This window comes from Engystomops pustulosus, chromosome 1, assembly GCF_040894005.1.
Source record: "Engystomops pustulosus chromosome 1, aEngPut4.maternal, whole genome shotgun sequence".
Classification (NCBI taxonomy): Eukaryota; Metazoa; Chordata; class Amphibia; order Anura; family Leptodactylidae; genus Engystomops; species Engystomops pustulosus.
In genome coordinates this window covers 223,554,453-223,575,656 of record NC_092411.1, presented here as the reverse complement: position 1 = coordinate 223,575,656, position 21,204 = coordinate 223,554,453, and the positions used below count along the sequence as shown (strand labels likewise).

The following is a 21,204-nucleotide window of genomic DNA, read 5'->3' as shown; positions in this document are numbered from 1 at the left end:
TTCTGCTCACAGTAACAACAAGTGAAAAGACATCACTGAGGGGCTCTAGAGGGTGTTTCTTTTCACTTGGCAGACTAATTAGCATAATTCTAAAAGTTTTGGAAGAAAGCAGGCCATGGATAGCAGATATAAGAAGATTACCACAGTCATGGTGCCTGGATCTATGAGTTAGTGTCTCTGGATTTTGATGGTAGATTTTCTTTAAATATCCTTGACTATTACAGAGCTTCATAAATAATACATATTTTTTTTTTTAAATAGTGTGAACCTGAATGAACAAGTACAGAGACTAAAATAGAATCCATACAAATGTAGTCTCTTTGAGATCTTAGATACATTGATGTTTTCAAAACCGGCTCATGCATTGCTTGCCGAAAAGCGTCAAATTGTTATGACTCATTTGTTCTCGAGCGAGTGAATTTCGTACCTCCTACCTTTCTCTATGCATGATGTTTATTTTATACCTTTTGCTTTTTCTCTTTGAAGTGTTAAATGCTTCTTTTATTTTCTAATTGCAAATCACGTTGTGTTCCCACTGGCAAAATGCTCGGCTCACAGTAAATAAAATTTTACATGAAAAATATTCCTATTTACATGAAAACTGAATGGAATCCCCAAGATCTCTTGACTGTATAGAAATAAAACCAGATAAAATACAATAACAATGTCTCTTGTAGGCGGATGGTGCTTTCTAAGTACGCACATAGACATGTGAATCTGTGGTTGGGGCCTTAGGGTGCCACTATGGGTAAAATGGCTACAAGTATATGTAATTGAACTATGTGCTTTTAGAGGCATAGAAGTAGCGCTTTCATTGTTTACTCCAGAAGTGTTGACATCATCAAGGAAATGCATTTACTAAAAAGCTATTACGTTACAATTATGCTGACTGGATAGAATTACGGAAGTATCCCCTGAGTACAAAAACTGTAGCGGAGGGGATGAGACTGGTAAGAGTGGGCCTGCTGGATGTAAGCCAAATATCCGGTAGCAGCCACATTCCTCTATTACTATAAAATCATGCCGAAAAAAAAACATTTCAGAAATGTGAAACACTACAAAGAGAAAAAGAAGAAATAAACACAAAAAAGTCCTAGGGAACAGGATAATACACCAAGAAGTGAAATATAGAAGAGAGGTCTGTGCATTCATTATTCTTATTTTGACAAGTCAATAAAAATGAGTTGTAATTCAGCTTTTGGCTTTATATAATGCTATATTTTAAGTGCAGCCAAAACATAATGCGTGATAAATGTGCTATCATTTTCACCACGCTGGGTCCCTGTTGCAGACAGCGGGGGATGCCTGTCACTTAAAATGCATTAGCATATCTGCACATTAAATACTGCTCTGTAGATTGCCGAGAAGGTGCATGCTGTGATGCTGCAATAAAAACCTTTTCATTTCTTAAGATTCAAGTACACAATAAAATCCAAAGATGAACTAGAAAGATACAATGCATGCACCCTGCTTAGACTTAAAGAAAAAATAATACTAATCAAAAATGGAAAATTACCATCTGCTTCCACAGAACAGGGTGATCTTTACAGTTTTTCTAATTCATGTGCTTTTTTTTTCTCCCTAGGGTCTTCTTTCAAATCCAGCTGCACGAAAGGAGAAAAGAGTCTAGAATTTGTTCCAATTAATCTCCATTTACAAAGAATGCGTGTTCACAGCCAAAAGTTAAAAGGTAAAGTTGTTGGGCTGAAAAAAGAGATTCTTAAAGGATTAACTATGCAAATCTAAAAGTGAGGAGTTCAAGTGAATGTCTGATTCTCATTATAATAAAGTCTTGTAACTGAAACAGGCAGGAAACATGTACAGTAGAGAAGACAGTGGTACCCCATGGCAAAGATCACCAGGTACCTGGTGTTACGAGTCGCCAATTAGGACATAACGGCTCCAACCACTTTGCCTCCCACTAGTAGATGGGTTGTAGTACATTGCGGGTCTGTCTCACACATAGTCAGCCACACACTGGTGGCTAGCCAACCACATAACTCCCACATGCAGAAATTCCTGTGTATTCCTGGGGTGCAATTCAACCTTTATTATGATTCTGTAATGTTGTCCCTGCTCTTGGCGGGCCTTTTTTGCAAAACAATTAAGAATAAATTAATGTGAAAATCCACCAAGAATCTCCCCTCCATAGCAGAGACAGAAAGAGACATGCATGCATGAACATGTGGCATTCTGACCATTGGGGATATTTATCTTTGGGGCTATGATTTCAATACCATGACAGGGCGTTGTGGAGGAGATGTGATATGTAGAGGGTAGGGAGTGCAGCAGGAATGGTGGGAACGCACTGGGGTTGCCACCACACTGCACATAAAACTCAGATATAGGTATCTTTATTTAGGTCCTATCAATGTAAAGTCTGGTTGGTTGCTTTGAGGCTAGCGGGAATATAGTTTCTTCAGTAGGGTTCAATCTATCCTGTCTCAGGCGACATGTGCATGAACGTGTACATTTTAAAGGTGGAAAGCAAAGGGCCTGTTGGACCATTCCGCTCACCCCACCGATGTCCATAGGAAATTACTACCTAGCAGAAAATACAGGCAGGAAAAGGACCTGCACAGTGCATCAAGGTGCATGCACCACGCTGTGAGCATTGCCCAATAGAATCAAATGGGGGTGTAATGTAGCCACTGTTTATGGGGCAGCGCATGGTCATGTGCATGAAGTTAAGTCAGGGGTTTCTATTGATGATAATATCTTTTCCTTCAAGAGAAGTATGATTCCCCTTTAAATGAGCATGTATGTTAGTGAGAGAATGGGCAGGTGTATAGTGCCGTATGGTGCTAAATAGTTGTGCACAACATGCAATCCTGGGTATTAGGAATAGGGGTTTTCATACAACATACTGTATAGTAAAAATGTAGGCACCAACTCTCAATGTATTTCTTGTGTTTATTAGTACTTACTGCGTAATATAAAGAATTGTATAAAAAATGTATATTAATTCATAAAACTCACCAAAAAATAAACCCACTTTATATCTAAAATATTATTTTTGGGTGAGTTTATATGAATTTATGTGAATTTTTGTTAATATGACGGAATAAGTACTTATAAACTATCAATGACAAACCTAAAGAGTGACGTTTGGTGTGAAAGGAATAGGACCTCAAATAATATGTTGCAAAATACAGTGAGATAATTTAAAAATTGCCAATGTGTTTTACAATCTTAAAACTGATATTGTGCTAACCCTGTCCTTTATTTGGTTAGTTTATTTGGTTTATTTCTTTCTTACCGTATACTATATAAGTTCAAATATACATTATTGCACATTTCACTCATTTATTTTTATATAGCGCACATAGATTATGCAGCGCTGCACAGAGCCAATTAGTTCACTGTCCCCACTCGAGCTCACAATCTAATCAACCTACCAGTATGTTTTGGGGTGTTGGAGGAAACAGGGGGACCTGAAGGAAACCCTTGCAAACAGGGAGAGAACATACAAACTCTTTGCAGATATTGACCCTGGGATAAGAACTGCTAACCACTAAGCCACCGTGTCACCCAGCAAAAAATAAAAATATAGTGTGGGGAATTGAATATGTCATACTGACCCGATTCTGACATAAACACTGATTAATAATAATAATTGTATTTTTTGGTGCACATATAGTACTTCTGTGTACCACATACACTATATCTGTAAGCCATATTAATGCATTACAGTGTAGAAGCCAACAGCTAGATAGAAACACTACAGCTGTATACTACAACACAGGTAATAAATCCACCCACCCCCCAAGCATTTTAGTCTGGGAGGAGCTAAAAATAGTCAATTCACAAAAAAAAATGCAATTAAATCTAAATTTCTAACCTATCATTTGATGGGCAATTGCAAGTTTTGAATTTTAAAATCTCCAATGATATATTTATTCACTCCCCATATGAAGATAATAAAGTCTCTTTAAGAAGGAAGTGGGACATAATGAAAGCTGCAGAAGTAGACATATTATTTCTATTCTCGGACATATGTCTCAGGGAACTAATAAAGGAGAAGAAACATAGATCCTTAGTCCGGTATGTTTGAGAGTGGTCAGCAGGGAGGAGTGACTTACACATCCTTAGACAAATGATGCTGCCCTAGATAGTCATTGAGGAAACCTCCAGTTTATTGCACTCTGTTCTCATGTATCCTTGGAACTATGCTTCACTTTTATACGGTCATTTCTACAAAGTCCTGTAAAGAGTCTGTAGAGTAAATCAACATTTCATAGAGCCGTTGCAGGCCAATATGCAGTAGGCACATTTCTTTCCCGTAATTTCCTGCATTTATTTCCCGAGTTTAATCAAGGCTTGTGTATGAAGAAATGAATGTGGCACAAAGAATGAAATGACAAAAATGTAAATCTGTAATGAGGAAATCTTCAGTAAGGGAAACGAGCCGTGTTGCTCCGTCTCCTGCTGACAGGAAAAATAACCTCCGGTTTGCTTGGTGTGGCTCTGATTGTTCGGAAATTCTTCTCTTCATCTTCATGCATTATGCAAATGACATGTAACAGTAACAGGAGCTGTGAGTGTCATAAAGATATGATCACTCTCTGCGGCACTCAGAGCATATCACCGAGAGAAGAAAGCACCTGTCAAGCTGGAGATGGTACATTTGCAGTGTTTTATAATACATGACAAAAGTTGTTGATGGTTACATTACTCTTTAGACTCTGCATCATAAAATGTTTTGACATAGTTCTACACCGTGGCTTTATATCATGAAGGGATTATTTGTGTTAGACTAATGATTCTGTACCCTGGATATACAATATTCTGCTAATAATTACCTCTCGCCACAAATGCATGATTAACTTAAATCAAACTCGGTAATATATCAGCCGAGCCTCCCCCAACACAGATTGAGATTTATTAAAACTAATGCTAAGGGAGAATGGATTGGTGGTTGGTAGAAACCGATCAGATTTTCAAATTTCTGAAACTTTTTAACTTCTTTATTTGCACCGACTCCACTATTGTGTAAAATTCTTTTCTTTTCGATTGTGCAAAATGTTATTGATGTAGAAATTGCAGGGATCCATGTGTAACTTAATATACTGAGTAAAATAGCGCTGTGGTGTTTTTTTCCACCTTTGGTAGAAAATTTATTTAACCCTTTCAGGACCTGGCCCTTTTTTGTTTTTTCATTTTCATTTTTTACTCCCCATGATCAAAAATCCATAACTTTTTTATTTTTCCATGTACAGAGCTGTGTGACGGCTTATTTTCTGCGTAAAAAATTGCACTTCATAGAGATGGTATTGAATATTCCATGCCGTGTACTAGGAAGCGGGAAAAAAATTCCAAATGCAGTGAAATTGGTAAAAAAAACGCATTTGTGCCGCCTTCTTGTGGGCTTAGATCTTACGGATTTCACTGTGCGCCCCAAATGACATGTCTACTTTATTCTTTGGGTTGGTACGATTACGGGGATACCAAATTTGTATAGGTTTTATAATGTTTTCATACATTTAAAAAAATTAAAACCTCCTGTACAAAAATTTTTTGGGGGATTTTGCCATCTCCTGGTGCTAATAACTTTTTTATACTTTGGTGTACTGAGCTGTGGGTGGTGTCGTTTTGTGGGCCCTCTCCATGCACCCGCGGCCGACCCGTGACGTGCTATTACGTCACGGGTCGTGAAAGGGTTAAGAGATTAATTGGCATAAAGTAATTAGGATTAGTAAACCCCCTGCTCTTAGGTGGTATCCGCCATCTTGGGACAGAATGTTCTAGACCTGGAGGAACAGATCACATTGTACATCATGTCCTAGCTGCAGGTGACTTGTTATATTGCAGGAGGAGCTGAGAAGATTGTGCATAGTGTCCTATCTGCAGACAGAAGGTTATTCAGCAGGATAAGGTGAGAAGAAAGTACATAGTGCCCTATCTGCAGACAGCATGTTATACAGCAGCAGAGGCTGAGCAGATTGTATATAGTCAGTGTCAGGCTGGCCCACCAGAGTACCAGAGGATCCTCCGGTGGGCCCTGGCTCAACCCAATACTGAACCCTAGAGGTCCATCAGAAAACACCACAATTTGGAGACTGCTAGAGTATATTTACTGGAGTATAATGAAGAGTGGGCCCCCAAATTGATTTTCTCTGGTGGGCCCAAGGAAACTCAGTCCGACACTGTATATAGTGTACTATCTGCAGGCAGCATTTTAAAGCAGGAGGTGCAGAGCACATTTCACATTGCGTCCTATCTGCAGATGGCATGGTATAGAGCAGGAGGAGCTGAGGAGATTGTTAATAGTATCATATCTGCAGAGAACATGTTATACAGCTGGAGGAGCTGAGCAGTTTGTATATAGTGTCCTATCTGCAGACAGAAGGTTATTCAGCAGGATAAGGTGAGAAGAAAGTACACATTGCCAGGGCCAGATTAAGGGTCTCAGTGCTATGGAGCACCTCATTTAGGATGGGGCCCCCCCAGCTCTGCAGCCGACGTGGGGCCCCCTACCACAACAATATAAGTAAAAAGATACCACATAGTTATACTGTTTCAAAGCTCTAGAGATATTAGAAACCAAAAAATACTATTATAAAATAATAATACCACAATACTGTTACCAATTAAAAGTACCATAAGACCAGTATTCCAAACAATAGCGCTACAATATCCAAATAATCGCTCCAAACTGCGACCCACAGCATCACCACAACATGAAGAAAATACTAATATCCTGATAATGAGCACAAGACTCTGTACACAGATCGGTATTACCAATAATTTACCACATAGAAACTCCATTTACTGATTATCTTTACCGCCATATTGTTATTATACAAACACCACCGAGCAGAGAACAATATCACTAATAGCACCTCTGTACAAGGCCCAAATAATAACATTACATCATGATTATTACCACTACATAATAACTGAATAATACCGCAATACTATGTAATAACCTACACACAGACCAGTATATACCACCATATAGTGACCATACAGTAGTATATACCAGTCCTACACAGAGGCTGCAGTGTCATCCAATCACTTACAGGTGACGTCCCTGATGTTGTCTCTTCCCTTCTTTCTGATCTTCCATGAGGCTTCTTCCAGCCATGACTCATCTCTGCAGGTTTATAAAACAGACATGGTTGGCATCATCCTATATACTCCTCACACCTGACCCTCAAATACATGTAGTATACATCCAGCCAACTACCTGTAGTATACAGCCAGCCCCCTGTAGTATACAGCCAGCCCCCTGTAGTATCGCAGCCAGTCCCCATGTAGTATACATCCAGCCAACCCCCTGTAGTATACAACCAGCCCCATGTAGTATACAGCCTGCGCCATGTAGTATACAGCCAGCCCCATGTAGTATACAGCCAGCAAGCCCCATATAGTATACAGCCAGCCCCCTGTATGCCAAGCACATTAAAAAAAAACGTAATTCTCACCGTCCGGCGATACTCACTCACTCCCAATCCTTGGCGCGGCTCCTAGTTTTTTTTCTATTTGGTGTAACAGCCGTCAGAGTCGTGTCCATGCGATCTGCTGGCCGGTGCACATTATGATGCAGCGACACTGCCGCATCATAGTTTGCGCCAGCCGGCAGGTCGCATGGTTGCGACTCTGATGGTTAGAGAAGAAATAGAGAAGAAAGAAGAGGAGCCGCGCTGAGGATCAGGAGCTGCGCCAAGAATATGGGCGCTGGAAGGTGAGTATTACGTTTATTTCTTTGAATTGACTTGTGTATAAGCCGAGGTGAGGTTTTTCAGCACATTTTTTTGTGCTGGAAAAACTCGGCTTATACACGAGTATATACGGTATATATGTTGCCCCCCAATTAATGACTTAATTTTTATTGCCCCGTTTAATTAATTAATTTACCTATTTATAGCCCTCTCTATTATACGGTGGTGCCCCATGAATTTTAGATGCTGGTCAACTCAAGTAATTATTTAAAATACATTTACTTAATGTACTGCCCCCATCAATGAATTATCTAATATACTGCCCCCCCCCCCTCGCCTTGAGAACTATCTGTGATCCCGCTTGATAAATGCTTAACCACTCCATGCCGTAATGCTACAGCACGGAGCGCTAAGAATCTAATATACTAGAAAGAATACTGGAATACTAATACTAAATTATTTGATATGTCCCCACACAATGAATGTTTGATATGCTGCCCCCCCCCCTCAATGAATTATATGATATGCTGCACCCCACACAATGAATTATATGATATGCTGCACCCCCACAATGAATATTTGATATGCTGCCCCCCCCCACAATGAATATTTGATATGCTGCCCCCCCCACACAATGAATTATATGATATGCTGCCCCCCCACACAATGAATTATATGATATGCTGCCCCCCACACAATGAATATTTGATATGCTGCCCCCCACACACAATGAATTATATGATATGCTGCCCCCCAACACAATTAATTATATGATATGCTGCCCCCCCACACAATGAATTATATGATATGCTGCCCTCCCCACACAATGAATTATATGATATGCTGCCCCCCCCAATGAATTATATGATATGCTGCACCCCCACAATGAATTATATGATATGCTGCCCCCCACAATGAATTATATGATATGCTTCCCCCCCCCAATGAATTATATGATATGCTGCCCCCCCACACAATGAATTATATGATATGCTGCCCCCCCACACAATGAATTATATGATATGCTGCCCCCCACCACACAATGAATTATATGATATGCTGCCCCCCCACACAATGAATTATATGATATGCTGCCCCCTCCACACAATGAATTATATATTATATGATATGCTGCCCACCACAATAAATGATTTAATGTTCTTCCCGCCGACCACCAAACCCCAAATGAATGCTTTTATACAAGTCCCCACCATGTTTTTACTGCTGTTTGATTTAAAAAAAAAAAACTTATACTCACCTCTGGCTCCGCAGCTTCTTGCCGCGTCTGGACAGGAAGGGGTGTGCGGCCACGTGATGACGTCATCGCGCGGCTGCGCAGCCTAGTTCCTGGAGCGATGTGCGCCGGGGTTGTTCTTCCGGCCATATCGCTCCAGTAATAGTGCTCGAGCGGCCGGAAACGGCCGCATCGAGCACTATACAGGGACGGGCAGGAGCTTCCTGTCCGGACGGACGGAGGCCCCTGCCCGACTGCCGAATACAGGGTCGGGGCCCGTCGGTAGGCCCAGCAGGAGACTGAACATTGGCGCTATTGGAGCGCCAGGCCGGGGGCCCCCAAACAGCAAATCCGGATCCGGGGGCCCGGCGCTAGCGCTCCAATAGTGCCGATGATGATCCGGCTCTGCACATTGCCCTATCTGCAGAAAGCATGTTATACAGCAGGAGGAGCTGAGCAGATTGTATATAATGCACTGTTTGCAGGCAGCATTTCATAAAACAGGAAGAGCAGAGCACATTTCACATTGCTTCCTATCAGCAGGTGGCATTGTATAGAGCAGGAGGAGCTCAGGAGATTGTTCATAGTGTCCTAACTGCAGGCAGGGGAATCAGAGCATGTTTTAAATTGCGTCCTATCTGCAGGAGGAGCTAAGGAGATTGTTCATAGTGCCCTTTCTGGAGAATGTAAGTCATACATCAGGATGAGCTGGGCAGATCTTACATAGTGTCCTTGCTGCAGGTGGCATGTTATAAAGCAGTAGAAGCTGGGAATATTGTGCGTTTTGCCCTATCTGCAGGCAGCATGTTATACATCAGGATGAGCTGGGGAGATTGAACATAGTGTCCTATCTGCAGGCAGCATGTCATAAAGCAGGACATGCAGCTGTGCAGATTGATAGCTGTTTGGAATAACATTCCGTATGATTTGTCATTTATTAAAGGGGTTATCCGGGTTTAAATTTTTTTTTTATGGCCGGGCTGGGGAGGGCTAGTTAAACATAATAAACATGGACTTACCTCCTCCGGCACCGCTGATGTCCTCACTTCGATCCGTGCCCCTGTAAACAAACAGGGGCACGGAAGCCGCGCACAGGGAGCTTCCGGTCCGCGATGTGGACGGCTCCTCCCATCCGTCCCTATCTCTCAGCGTTGTAAGCGCTGGGAGATGGTGCACATGGGAGCATCCGGCCGGCAGGAAGCTCCCTGTGCGCCGGTGTAATGAAACCGGCGCACAGAGAAGACCGGCCGCGGCGCGGGACATCGGCAGCACCGGAGGAGGTAAGTACATGTTTATTATGTTTAAATAGCCCTCCCCAGCCCGGCCATAAAAAAAATTTAAACCCGGATAACCCCTTTAATCTTGTCATTGCTCTTTCTTTTCTTAGCAGCAGTCAGCAGCCTAGTCTAGTTGGCAGTCCTATCAGTGGTAGCGTTACTGATCCATAATATGCCTACTCCCATTGCTACATGACTGCTTAAAAGCATAGAAAGTGCAAAAAATATAAAAGAATAAATGACAAGCTACACCAAATGTTTCCCATGAACCTATATATAGCAGCTTCTCCTGCTCTATAAGACACTATCTGCAGATACACTACATTTTCATGGTTTTTTTCAAGTAAGTAATGTTTCTTTTGTTTTGATAAACTTTCTTAGTTACTTAACCTTCCCAAAACATATTTTTTTTAAATATAGAGTAATACATTGGGGGCGCCAGGAGGGTTCTAATTGTTACTATTTTGTTACTGCTACTTTGAGGGCCAAGGTACTAAAACAGTATGGCTGATTTGTGACAGCTGTAATGAAGCTGCCTATAGTGTCCGAAAACCAAACCTCTTGTGGTTCTACAAAACTGAACATAGTAAAGCTGCAGGCGGTAAATATATTACAGCTAAGATCCGCATTGAAATCTACAGGTCCAATTAATACACTGTGGCTACTGAGTGATCATATCTGCCAATAATACTGTAATGTCGGGCTGGTTTCCAGAAAGTTCTGGAGACTATCTTGACTCTTGCATGTTCCTCGAGGAGTTCTACCCATTCCATGCAATAATAACTTTTATTATTAGTGCATTTATGCTCTGTGAATCGCAGTTTAAACCGCCCCGCTATGCGTTGTAGCTTTCAATCTGTCATATGAATGTTTTTTTACAATCCTTGAGGAACAATGATAGTAACATTGCTTTATATGTAAATGCTGCATCGCTTTATTGTGTTCCAAAGTGTTATTATATGGCTTCAGTGTGTGATGATAATTTAAGATGAATTATTAAAAAAAAAAAGCGCTATTGTTCAATTGTGCAGCTTTTGCCTCTAAAAAGACTAATAAATGTAGAAAAAAAATTCTCTTATGATTCACATGAAATCTTTTTCATTTTATTTAAGGGAAAGCTTTATTGCCGTCTATGAAGCTGGTTTATTTTGTAACGCTGCTGTATGCTTTACCATCATGCATTATGAAAGACAAAAGGCGGCTTTACCCACAATGACATATCTGCATACTTAGCCGTGTCTCATTTACATTTAATTAATGCATAATTCAACCCTTTCTATACTATAACATATTGGTTCGCACCATGATGCAAAACAAAGCTGTAACTTGGGATATGGTGACTATTAAAAACTAGTTAGTTGTGCTTACTTGAGAAGATGAACTAGCTTTCTTCAGACTCTGACACCCCGCTGTTCTTCTAAATTAATCACTTGTTAATAGGAAATGTACACAAAGTTCTCCTTTCATTGATGAAGAGCTTTATCGTACAGCTACTTCACCAGGTTCAATCTCTTTATTCCTCCAGATGCCCTGTATGATGTTATCACCATTGGTGCCCCAGCAGCACATTCTCAGGGATTTAAGAGCGGTGGCCTCAGGAGATTACTTTCTAGATTTGAGGCAGAAAAACGAAAGTAAGTACAGCAATTAACTGCAAAACTATGAATTAAACAATCCTGGCCTTTTATGGGATGACTTCTTATTCTGTGCATAAATACCGTGTATAAATTCCAACAGATTGGAATTGTTATAGAGATTTGTAAAGGGATTTAAATTTTTTTTTTGTATAAAAACTTTTTTATTTTTTTCAAAATTTACATACAAATCTTTTTGCAGCAAAGATTTCCGAAATATCTCTGATGGACAATGTACAGATTAGTGGAATAAGCTGACATAATATTGTGCTATTTAACTATATTGTTAGATCTTTTAATCCAAACAATTTCAGATGAGAATATGTAAATCCAGTAAATAACCGTGTTGTTAGTTAAATTTGTAATATATTTGATTAAAGAAAATTCCGGTTTTTATCCCGTTATACCCTCCCCTCTGAAGTGATCCTAGCATCTGACAGCACTTCTGAGGTCCCACACAGAGAGCAGACAGATGAGGAGAAGACACTAAAGCTTCCAAGGATTTAACTTCTTCTAGACATGAATAATATTTCATTCCATACATCATCTATGTAAGCAGGGGCGCACTAGAAAGTGTCCCTGGGCATAAATCCCATTTTGTAGGGCAGATAGGTACAAGTGCATAGGCTCAACTAAGGTGGACAGTGTGGGCCATGTCATCACTCTCCTAGCAATGACATAGCCATTAGAATACTACTCCTATGTGCTAAAATATAGATACTATAAAACTGCACCCTATGTACAAGAATATAACTACTATAATACAATACTGCCCTCTATGTACAAGAATATAACTACTATATTAATGCCCCCTATGTACAAAAATATATAACTACTATAATACTACCCCCTATGTACAAGAATATAACTACTATAATACTACCCCCTATGTACAAGAATATAACTACTATAATACTGCCCCTATGTACAAGAATATAACTACTATAATACTGCTCACTATGTACAGGAATATAACTACTATAATACTGCCCCCTATGTACAGGAATATAAATACTATAATACTGCCCCCTATGTACAGGAATATAACTACTATAATACTGCCCCCTATGTACAAGAATATAACTACTATAATACTGCCCCTATGTACAAGAATATAACTACTATAATACTGCTCACTATGTACAAGAATATAACTACAATAATTCTTCCCCCTATGTACAAGAATATAACTATTATAATACTGCCTCCTATGTACAATAATATAACTACTATAATACTGCCTCCTATGTACAAGAATATAACTACTATAATACTACCCCCTATGTACAAGAATATAACTACTATAATACTGCCCCTATGTACAAGAATATAATTGCTATAATACTGCTCCCTATGTACAAGAATATAATTGCTATAATACTGCCCCTATGTACAAGAATATAATTGCTATAATACTGCTCCCTATGTACAAGAATATAACTACTATAATACTGCCCCCTATGTACAAGATTATAACTACTATAATACTGCACCCTATGTACAAGAATATAACTACTATAATCCTGCCTCCTATGTACAGGAATATAACTACTATAATACTGCACCCTATGTACAAGAATATAACTACTATAATCCTGCCTCCTATGTACAGGAATATAACTACTATAATACTGCCCTCTATGTTCAAGAATATAACTACTATAATACTGCCTCCTATGTACAAGAATATAACTACAGGCAGTCCCCGGGTTACATACAAGATAGGGTCTGTAGGTTTGTTCTTAAGTTGAGTTTGTATGTAAGTCGGAACTGTATATTTTATCACTGTAATCCCAGACAGAACTTTTTTGGTCTCTGTGACAATTGGATTTTAAAAATGTTGGGTTGTCATAAGAATCAATATTAACACTAAAGCTTCATTACAGACTCCTGTGATAACTGTTACAGCTGTTTATTCTAGCCTAGGACTAAAGTACAATAAATTACCAACATCCAGAGGTCCGTTTGTACCTAGGGGTTGTATGTAAGTCGAGTGTTCTTAAGTAGGGGACCGCCTGTACTATAATACTGTCCCCTATGTACAAGAATATAACTACTATAATACTGCCCCCTATGTACAATAATATAACTACTATAATACTGCGCCCTATGTACAAGAATATAACTACTATAATACTGCGCCCTAGGTACAAGAATATAACTACTATAATACTGCCCCCTATGTACAAGAATATAACTACTATAATACTGCTCACTATGTACAAGAATATAACTACTATAATACTGCCCCCTATGTACAAGAATATAGCTACTATAATACTGTCCCCTATGTACAAGAATATAACTACTGTAATACTGCCCCTATGTACAACCATATGACACATATACACATTTCATTGCATTGGTGCCCATGTAGCCTAGCCTTGAAGGGGTCATGGTGCTGGGTACCGAAGGAACGGGCCTTGTCCATGCCTGGCAGGTGTCCAACAGGTGTATTCACAAGAAATGATGGAGAGGCTGCAGGTCTAGGATAATTCTCCCTGGTGCAACCCAGATTTAGGTGTAGGGATCCATGGGTTACGGTAAGAGGGGCGCCCTTGTTGTTAGCATCTTTATGCAGAGATCGATCTGAGATGGGCGATGTCAACCATAAAACTCACAGTTCGTTTATTCTGTAACACGGCAATGGCCACAACATTAGGAACAATTCAACTGGGTCAAGATTGCTGCTTGTATGGTGTTCATCAAAGGTTACTCACAGCCTGGTATAGGTAGCTTCAGGCTGGTCATGGATGGCTGCTTCTGCAGCAGGGTTCAGAGGCAGGCCCTTGTATAGCTCAGGGTCCTGCAGCAACAGGCTGTGTGCAAAGAATTGTGCTGCTCCTCAGCACTCCCAGGAAAGGAACTGAACTTTCTGCACCAAAGGTTTATATAACCTTTGGGAATGTCCAGCTCATTATCCAACCAGCACCTTTGTACAATATCATAATAACAAGGCATTTAATTGGTCAATAATGATGCATTCATTCCCAGGCAGATTTTATACAGGTGCATTACCACTTGATCAGGCGCAGAGATTCCTATAAGATGTATAGGGTATAAGTCGTTATGCTAGATAGGTTCAGATGTTGTCAGTTACACAATCCCAGGAAAGTGAGAAACTCTGGATCGTCATGACCTCAAAGTATTCCCCATTGGCTACCAGGGAGAAATTGTGCCCATAAAGTCTGTCTATTATTATTGCAACAGGCTTTAGGGAGCCCCATTGGAACATGCCATAAAAATAGCTGTAGACGTTTGTACAAGTTGTTTCATTATCTGTGAGACATTCTCAATTTATATAACTACATTATATAAAAAGATATATATTTATATGTGTGTGTGTGTGTATATATTAGGACAGCAATTTACAATTCACATCTCTTTATAGATTTCATTACAGGTTCTATCACTGAAGACATTGTTTATAAAGTTACCCACAGACGCAGACAAATACAGAAAAGACAGTAAAGACGAAAATTATTGTTCAGTTTAGAAAATGTTTAGGAAAGTGGACTCATCCCTGTTCCTTCTTCCTTTGTGTAACAGTCATCATGCTCACATATCACACTTTCCCTGTATGACATGAGTGTGACAAAACTCTGTACAGGTGGTCCCCTACTTAAGAACACCTGACTTCCATACGACCCCTAGTTACAAACGGACCTCTGGATTTTGGTAATTTACTGTACTTTAGTCCTAGGCTACAATAAACAGTTATAACAGTTATCAATGGTGCCTGTAATGAAGCTTTATTGATAATCCTGATTCTTATGACAACCCAACATTTTTAAAATCCAATTGTCACAGAGACCAAAAAAGTTCTGGCTGGGATTACAATGATAAAATATACAGTTCCGACTTACATACAAATTCAACTTAAGAACAAACCTCCAGACCCTATCTTGTATGTAACCAGGGGACCGCCTGTACCATTCTTGCCATAACTTCAGTCAGTGTTAATCATATCAAAGTCTCAAAAGCCAAAAAAATAACAATCTGTATGAAACGTAATAAAATATACTACGGCAAAGGAACCCACTTCATTTGTTGTTCAAGGAACGGCAGTTCTTTCTAACAGATTCCTTGATAATATAGTTACCTCTTTAAAACTAAATTTTTATATTGACATAATCTGGGTAATTATGAATAGTATTGGGACATGAAAAAAATATTCCTGTTTCCTGGTGTATTGGGTAACAAATGCCGATTTTTGGATTGTGAATAATGGGGCATATTTACTTACCCGGCCCATTCGCGATCCAGCGATTCACGGCGATTCACTAAGGTAGTTCCTCTGACGTCCACCAGGTGTCGCTGGTGCGCTGAAGTCCGCCGAGTCCCGCCGGAGTTCACAATGCTATACTTGGTGAAGGTAAGTGCGTGTCCCGCGACACCTTTTTTCTTTTAAATGCGGCGGTTTCTCTGAATCTGTCGGGTTTTCGTATGGCCACGCCCCCCCGATTTCCGTCGGGTGTATGCCGGTGCCGATGCGCCACAATCCGATCGCGTGTGCCAAAAACCGGTGGCAATGCAGGTTCTGGTAACACGTCGGGAAAACGTGGATCGGGCCCTTAGTAAATGACCCCCATTATGTTACCATAGAACCCCATTTGTAGCCTATGCACGCTGCCTTAGGTTTCCATCTATGAGATTCTACCAGCTCCATTTATACAGAGACATAATAGTGATTAGTGATGTCATAAAGGTCCTCGCTCCAATATTATACAAAGGGATTCAGATTTTTTGTGTATGACAGTACACAATCAATGTGACTCAGTAATAAGGAACTGTACAACCAGACATAGAGGCTCCTCATCCATATGCATGAGCCCTTAAGGTCATTTGGCAACCATTAGGCATGCTTTCTTGTGGCCTGTAAATGGAGGGAAGTCACAATGGATTTGAGCACATTTCTGGCACAGAGTAGCATCTGTCACTTTCTAATCTTTAAGTAACTATTTATGTTGCGGTATAAATTGGGATGGGAGTAGTAGCTGCCGGAAATAGAACTTTGCCCTATCAGATGTTCCAAGGCATATGGTAAAATTTTGTGTATTGCATCTAGATATCCAATAAAAGAATTGTCATTTGCTCTCAAAATAAAAAAGTAATGAATACATATTTCTAATCCTAATTTTGACCTAATATACATGTCATATGGAGATGCCTACATGTCAACGTGTGGAAGAAATAGCTTCTTATAGTATTATCACATTATATTAATCACAGCACAGCCAAAATGCTCGAGACACCACTCCATAGTGATCAGTTCAAAAGCTCTGGAAATTTTCAGCCATTATACCTAAAACATTTTTCCATATGAACAAATTGAGATTTGTCACATCTTTTGCGTTTCTTGCAAGTTATCTGATTAAATCTGAATATACAGTCATCTGCCGAGGTAGCACAGTTCATTTACTGCACTAAGTGAAAAGATGTCTAGACACAAAATCACATTTGTATGTTGCATCTATAAAAAGAACTCTAAAGCAGTGCCAGCTGGCAGCTTACGGAGTAGTAATGTAAAGTGGCTTCGTGAGTTGCCACTCTAGTTGCCGTTGAAGTTCAGTTGGCTGCAAAATGTGCCAACTATCTGTTCTTATTCTGCTTCAAATCTCTCATTTTGACCAGAATATTTTCAAGCCTAAGACTGAATGCACACAAACGTTGATGCAAGGGCTTTCCGTGCCACCACTGTATTAACTGTTACAGTGCTGGCAAACAGGAAAACCTTGAATCATACATCGGTATAATGCAAGGACTCTTTTTTTCATACATTATGTGCAGTCCGTGGGATTGCGCCCTCATACAGGTCCATTGCCACAGGCTGCACACATTTGTGTGCTTCGGCCTAATTCAAAGAGAGAAGGATAGGTGTGTGCTGTAATTGCCACTGTAAACTCAAGGAAATCTGATAGTACTGGGTGATGGAATGATAAAAATCAACAGAGTCTTCCTATCCCCATCATGGAGCATAACAATGTATGATATATGCAGTTGGATGATATGTGATGCTATGTAGATTCAACTACAGAAAGCTTGCTCTAAATTGAGAACCTACAGTATTTAACTGATTTCGTAGGTTCGTAGGATGGACGACACCTGGGAGTTTTGCTTAAAGGAAACCTACCACTTCTGAAGGTAGGTATGAGATGCAAACACCGGGCACCAGCTCAGGGTGAGCTGGTGCCGGTGCTTAGTCTCGTTAGTGTTAAAACCGCGGTATCGCGGTTTTAACACTTTTTAAACTTTATAGTAGAAACTGCTTCGGCGCTGCGCGCGACCGTGCGCGCGCAACGCCTGCGGCATTTCCAATGTAGGCGCGCGCACGATCGTGCGCACGCAGCGCCGAAGCAGTTTCTGCTAGAAAGCTTAAAAAGTGTTAAAACCGCGATACCGCGGTTTTAACACTAACGAGACTAAGCACCGGCACCAGCTCACCCTGAGCTGGTGCCCGGTGTTTGCATCTCATACCTACCTTCAGAAGTGGTAGGTTTCCTTTAACAGATAATTCCACCTGCAGGGTGGACTGGCAGGGGCTGTTCTTGCCCTGCACAGTAGCTATAGCCTGCACCAGGAAAAGGCAAAGGTTGTAGCGCAGTTCCACGTAGGGCTGAACCTGAAGTAGAATTGTGAGGTCCTCAAATATATCAAGAGGCTCCAGCGCATGATGATTCCCCCCCCCCCCCCCCTATGGTGTAGAACAGGGAGGCCAAATTAAGTATGTCTGAGACCAATACAATACAACCAATGTTGTTGGTCTCATTTTTGAATTTTTTTATCGTTATTGCTTTTTTTTAACGTTGAAATATATACCAACATTTGTGATTTTCCATAGAAGCAGTTCTAGAACATTTGCACCAAGTACTTACTATTTCTTTATTTTAGTAGGGAATTCTGGTCCATTTATTTTTAGCAATGCTCAGCAAAAAAGACGTTTTTCAAATATCTCTATTTAAGTGCATAAACCTACAACTTGCAGTACTTATTTTTATGAAGCTTAGCTAGCAAATAAATTGGTTTCAACTCTTCACATATAACGCATTTGTGGTTTCTTGGGTGCTATACTTCAAAATAATGATTGGTGTTGAATTCTTATAGATAAATATGCTGCCATTTGCTGCGGAGCAGGAAATCAATTTCCTCGTGTTTCTTTTATTTCCTAAATTGACTATTCAGGTCTCAGTTAAGGAATCTGATAATATTTTTTTGCCCCTTAATAGAAATCTGCATTTCTGTTTTCCAGCACTGGGTACCAATGTATTTACTATTCACCTGAGAACACTGCAAAGGCGAAAGAAATTTTAAGCAACATCAATCACCTGCAACCTCTTATATCAAGCCATACAGACCTCCTGCTTAATTCAGCAAGACATCGTTCTGCCGACAGCCTCAAAAATTCTTTAAAAGCACTCTCCGAAACGGTGAGATCCAAATCTGCCATGCAATGTATCAAAAATAGGCTCCCTCCTAACGCTTCCCTTTTATTAAATGTACAGGATGACATTCACTACATTACAGAATATACAGTACTCACTTTGAAAGATAGACTTCAAAATGCCAAGGCAAAGCAATAGCAAACAGCTAATTCCTTTGAAAAAAGCAATTTAACATTTTCTGTATCTTTATTTCCTGCTTTTAAAGGTGTTTTTGAAAGTAAGATTGCAGGCTTTCAGAAGCGGCAGATTCTGTTATTAAATTGAGTTATTTTATTGCAGCGCCGCGTCCTTCCTTTTCTAATGCTAATAATTGTTGCAGAGAAGCAAGTTGACGATAATGTTCTTTTAAGCCAGAATATCCCTTTTTTTGTTTTGTTTCATCTGAAAGTGATTTTTTTTCCCTTGCTTTTCCACTCAGCAGCAATTGTACTGCAAACACAGCACTAAAATGTGAGCAAATGGAGTAACAGTTTTTACTGCTAGTTGACTTCTGAATTGGCCCTATGAAATAGAGAAAGCAAAAAGAAATGGGAAATGGAAGCATAGTAACAGTCATTGCATTTAAAAATTTAATATACATGTGGACTATTGGTATATTTGCTGTACTTGACAAGGAAATTGGACTGATAAAATTGGTCAAAAACCTCTTTACTCCATGGATGTTTTTGTTTCCTATGAAACCAAAGGTACGGGTATGTTAGATTTTATATAAAGAGGCCATCAGTGCTGTCCCAACCACTTCTACCTGTCTGCTACAGCATTAGTTTCAGGCTGTAGTAGGCGTGCAGCTGTGGTTGTGATATCACTGTCTATAGGCGCACCGGATTATAAGGTGCACCATCAATAAATGCCTGTTAAGACATCTAGGTTCATATATAAGGCGCACCGTGATTATAAGGAGGAATGACAAGCAGGTGGCAGACCTGTGCAAAGTTCAAGGCAGCTGTTGTCTGTAAGTACAGTTCATATATAAGGTGCACTGGACTATAAGGCGCACCTTTGATTTCTCAGAAAATCAAATTATTTTTTGTGCGCCTTATAGTCTGAAAAATATGGTATACCTCGACAAATACTTTAAGCTGTTTTACGTGGTCACTGGACAAAAGTATACATGCACCTTTATTGATGGTATCTACTACAATGATAAACTAAACTAAAGCACCTGTGTGTAATGGCCCAGTATGATATCTTGGAACTTGTTCATATATTACAGTTAGAATATGTATTTCGGGTATTATGGGTAATCTTTGATCCGTTTGGCCTAAAGACAGGGTTAAAGGGTTGGTTAAAAATCAAACAAACCTGGTAACAACATAACAGATTATTATTGGCACTGTGCCTAGACCACATTACAGATACCATAACATGGATGTAATACAGAATGTAAATGCGCTTATCTGAAACAAGCCTGTAGTTGACTTCTCTAACCGCACATGTTGCTTATTATGCATAGTTTTTCTGCATGGATCTCCTCTTGGACTCACTGTAATATTTTAGTGTCATCATAGTTAATGTGATTTGAAAAATATGTGACATTGCGTTTTTTTAGAGGGAAAATTGTTGTGCAATACATAGAACAAATGAATGATCTTTCAACTTTTCTACTGCGCCTTTGATTTGATTTTCGTGTGTGCCTTTTTTATTTACCCGGAAGTCTATGGGTTTGTAAAAATCTGCATGTGTTCTACAAACAAACTTTAATATCATGCAAGAAAAAAAAAATCTGCATGCAAATCTACAAAGACAACTATGCATAACTAGAGGTGAGCCAACCTCAAGTGTAGGTTTTTGTTCGGCATTCGGCGCATTCCTCCCAACCCGAACATGTTGCTGATAGGCTGCTGAGCAGCCAATCCAGCATGTTGACACCCCTAACAAGTGGCCATTGTCTCTAAAATCCCCAAATTGAGAGGAACACACTCAAAACTACACGTTGAGTCCGCTCATCTCTAC

The 21,204-nt window shown here is 39.9% G+C and overlaps 1 protein-coding gene across 9 annotated transcripts in view; it reads left to right on the top strand.

Annotated features, from left to right (window-relative positions):
• INPP4B (inositol polyphosphate-4-phosphatase type II B) overlaps nucleotides 1-21,204 on the top strand; it is a 366,270-nt gene that overhangs the window by 288,314 nt on the left and 56,752 nt on the right. For all 9 annotated transcript variants that reach the window (XM_072119662.1, XM_072119688.1, XM_072119643.1 and 6 more), the window contains 3 exons: nucleotides 1,586-1,690; nucleotides 11,701-11,809; nucleotides 19,059-19,236. In XM_072119662.1, the coding sequence (XP_071975763.1) occupies nucleotides 1,586-1,690; nucleotides 11,701-11,809; nucleotides 19,059-19,236 (392 nt within the window). The remainder of the gene's footprint in view (nucleotides 1-1,585; nucleotides 1,691-11,700; nucleotides 11,810-19,058; nucleotides 19,237-21,204) is intronic.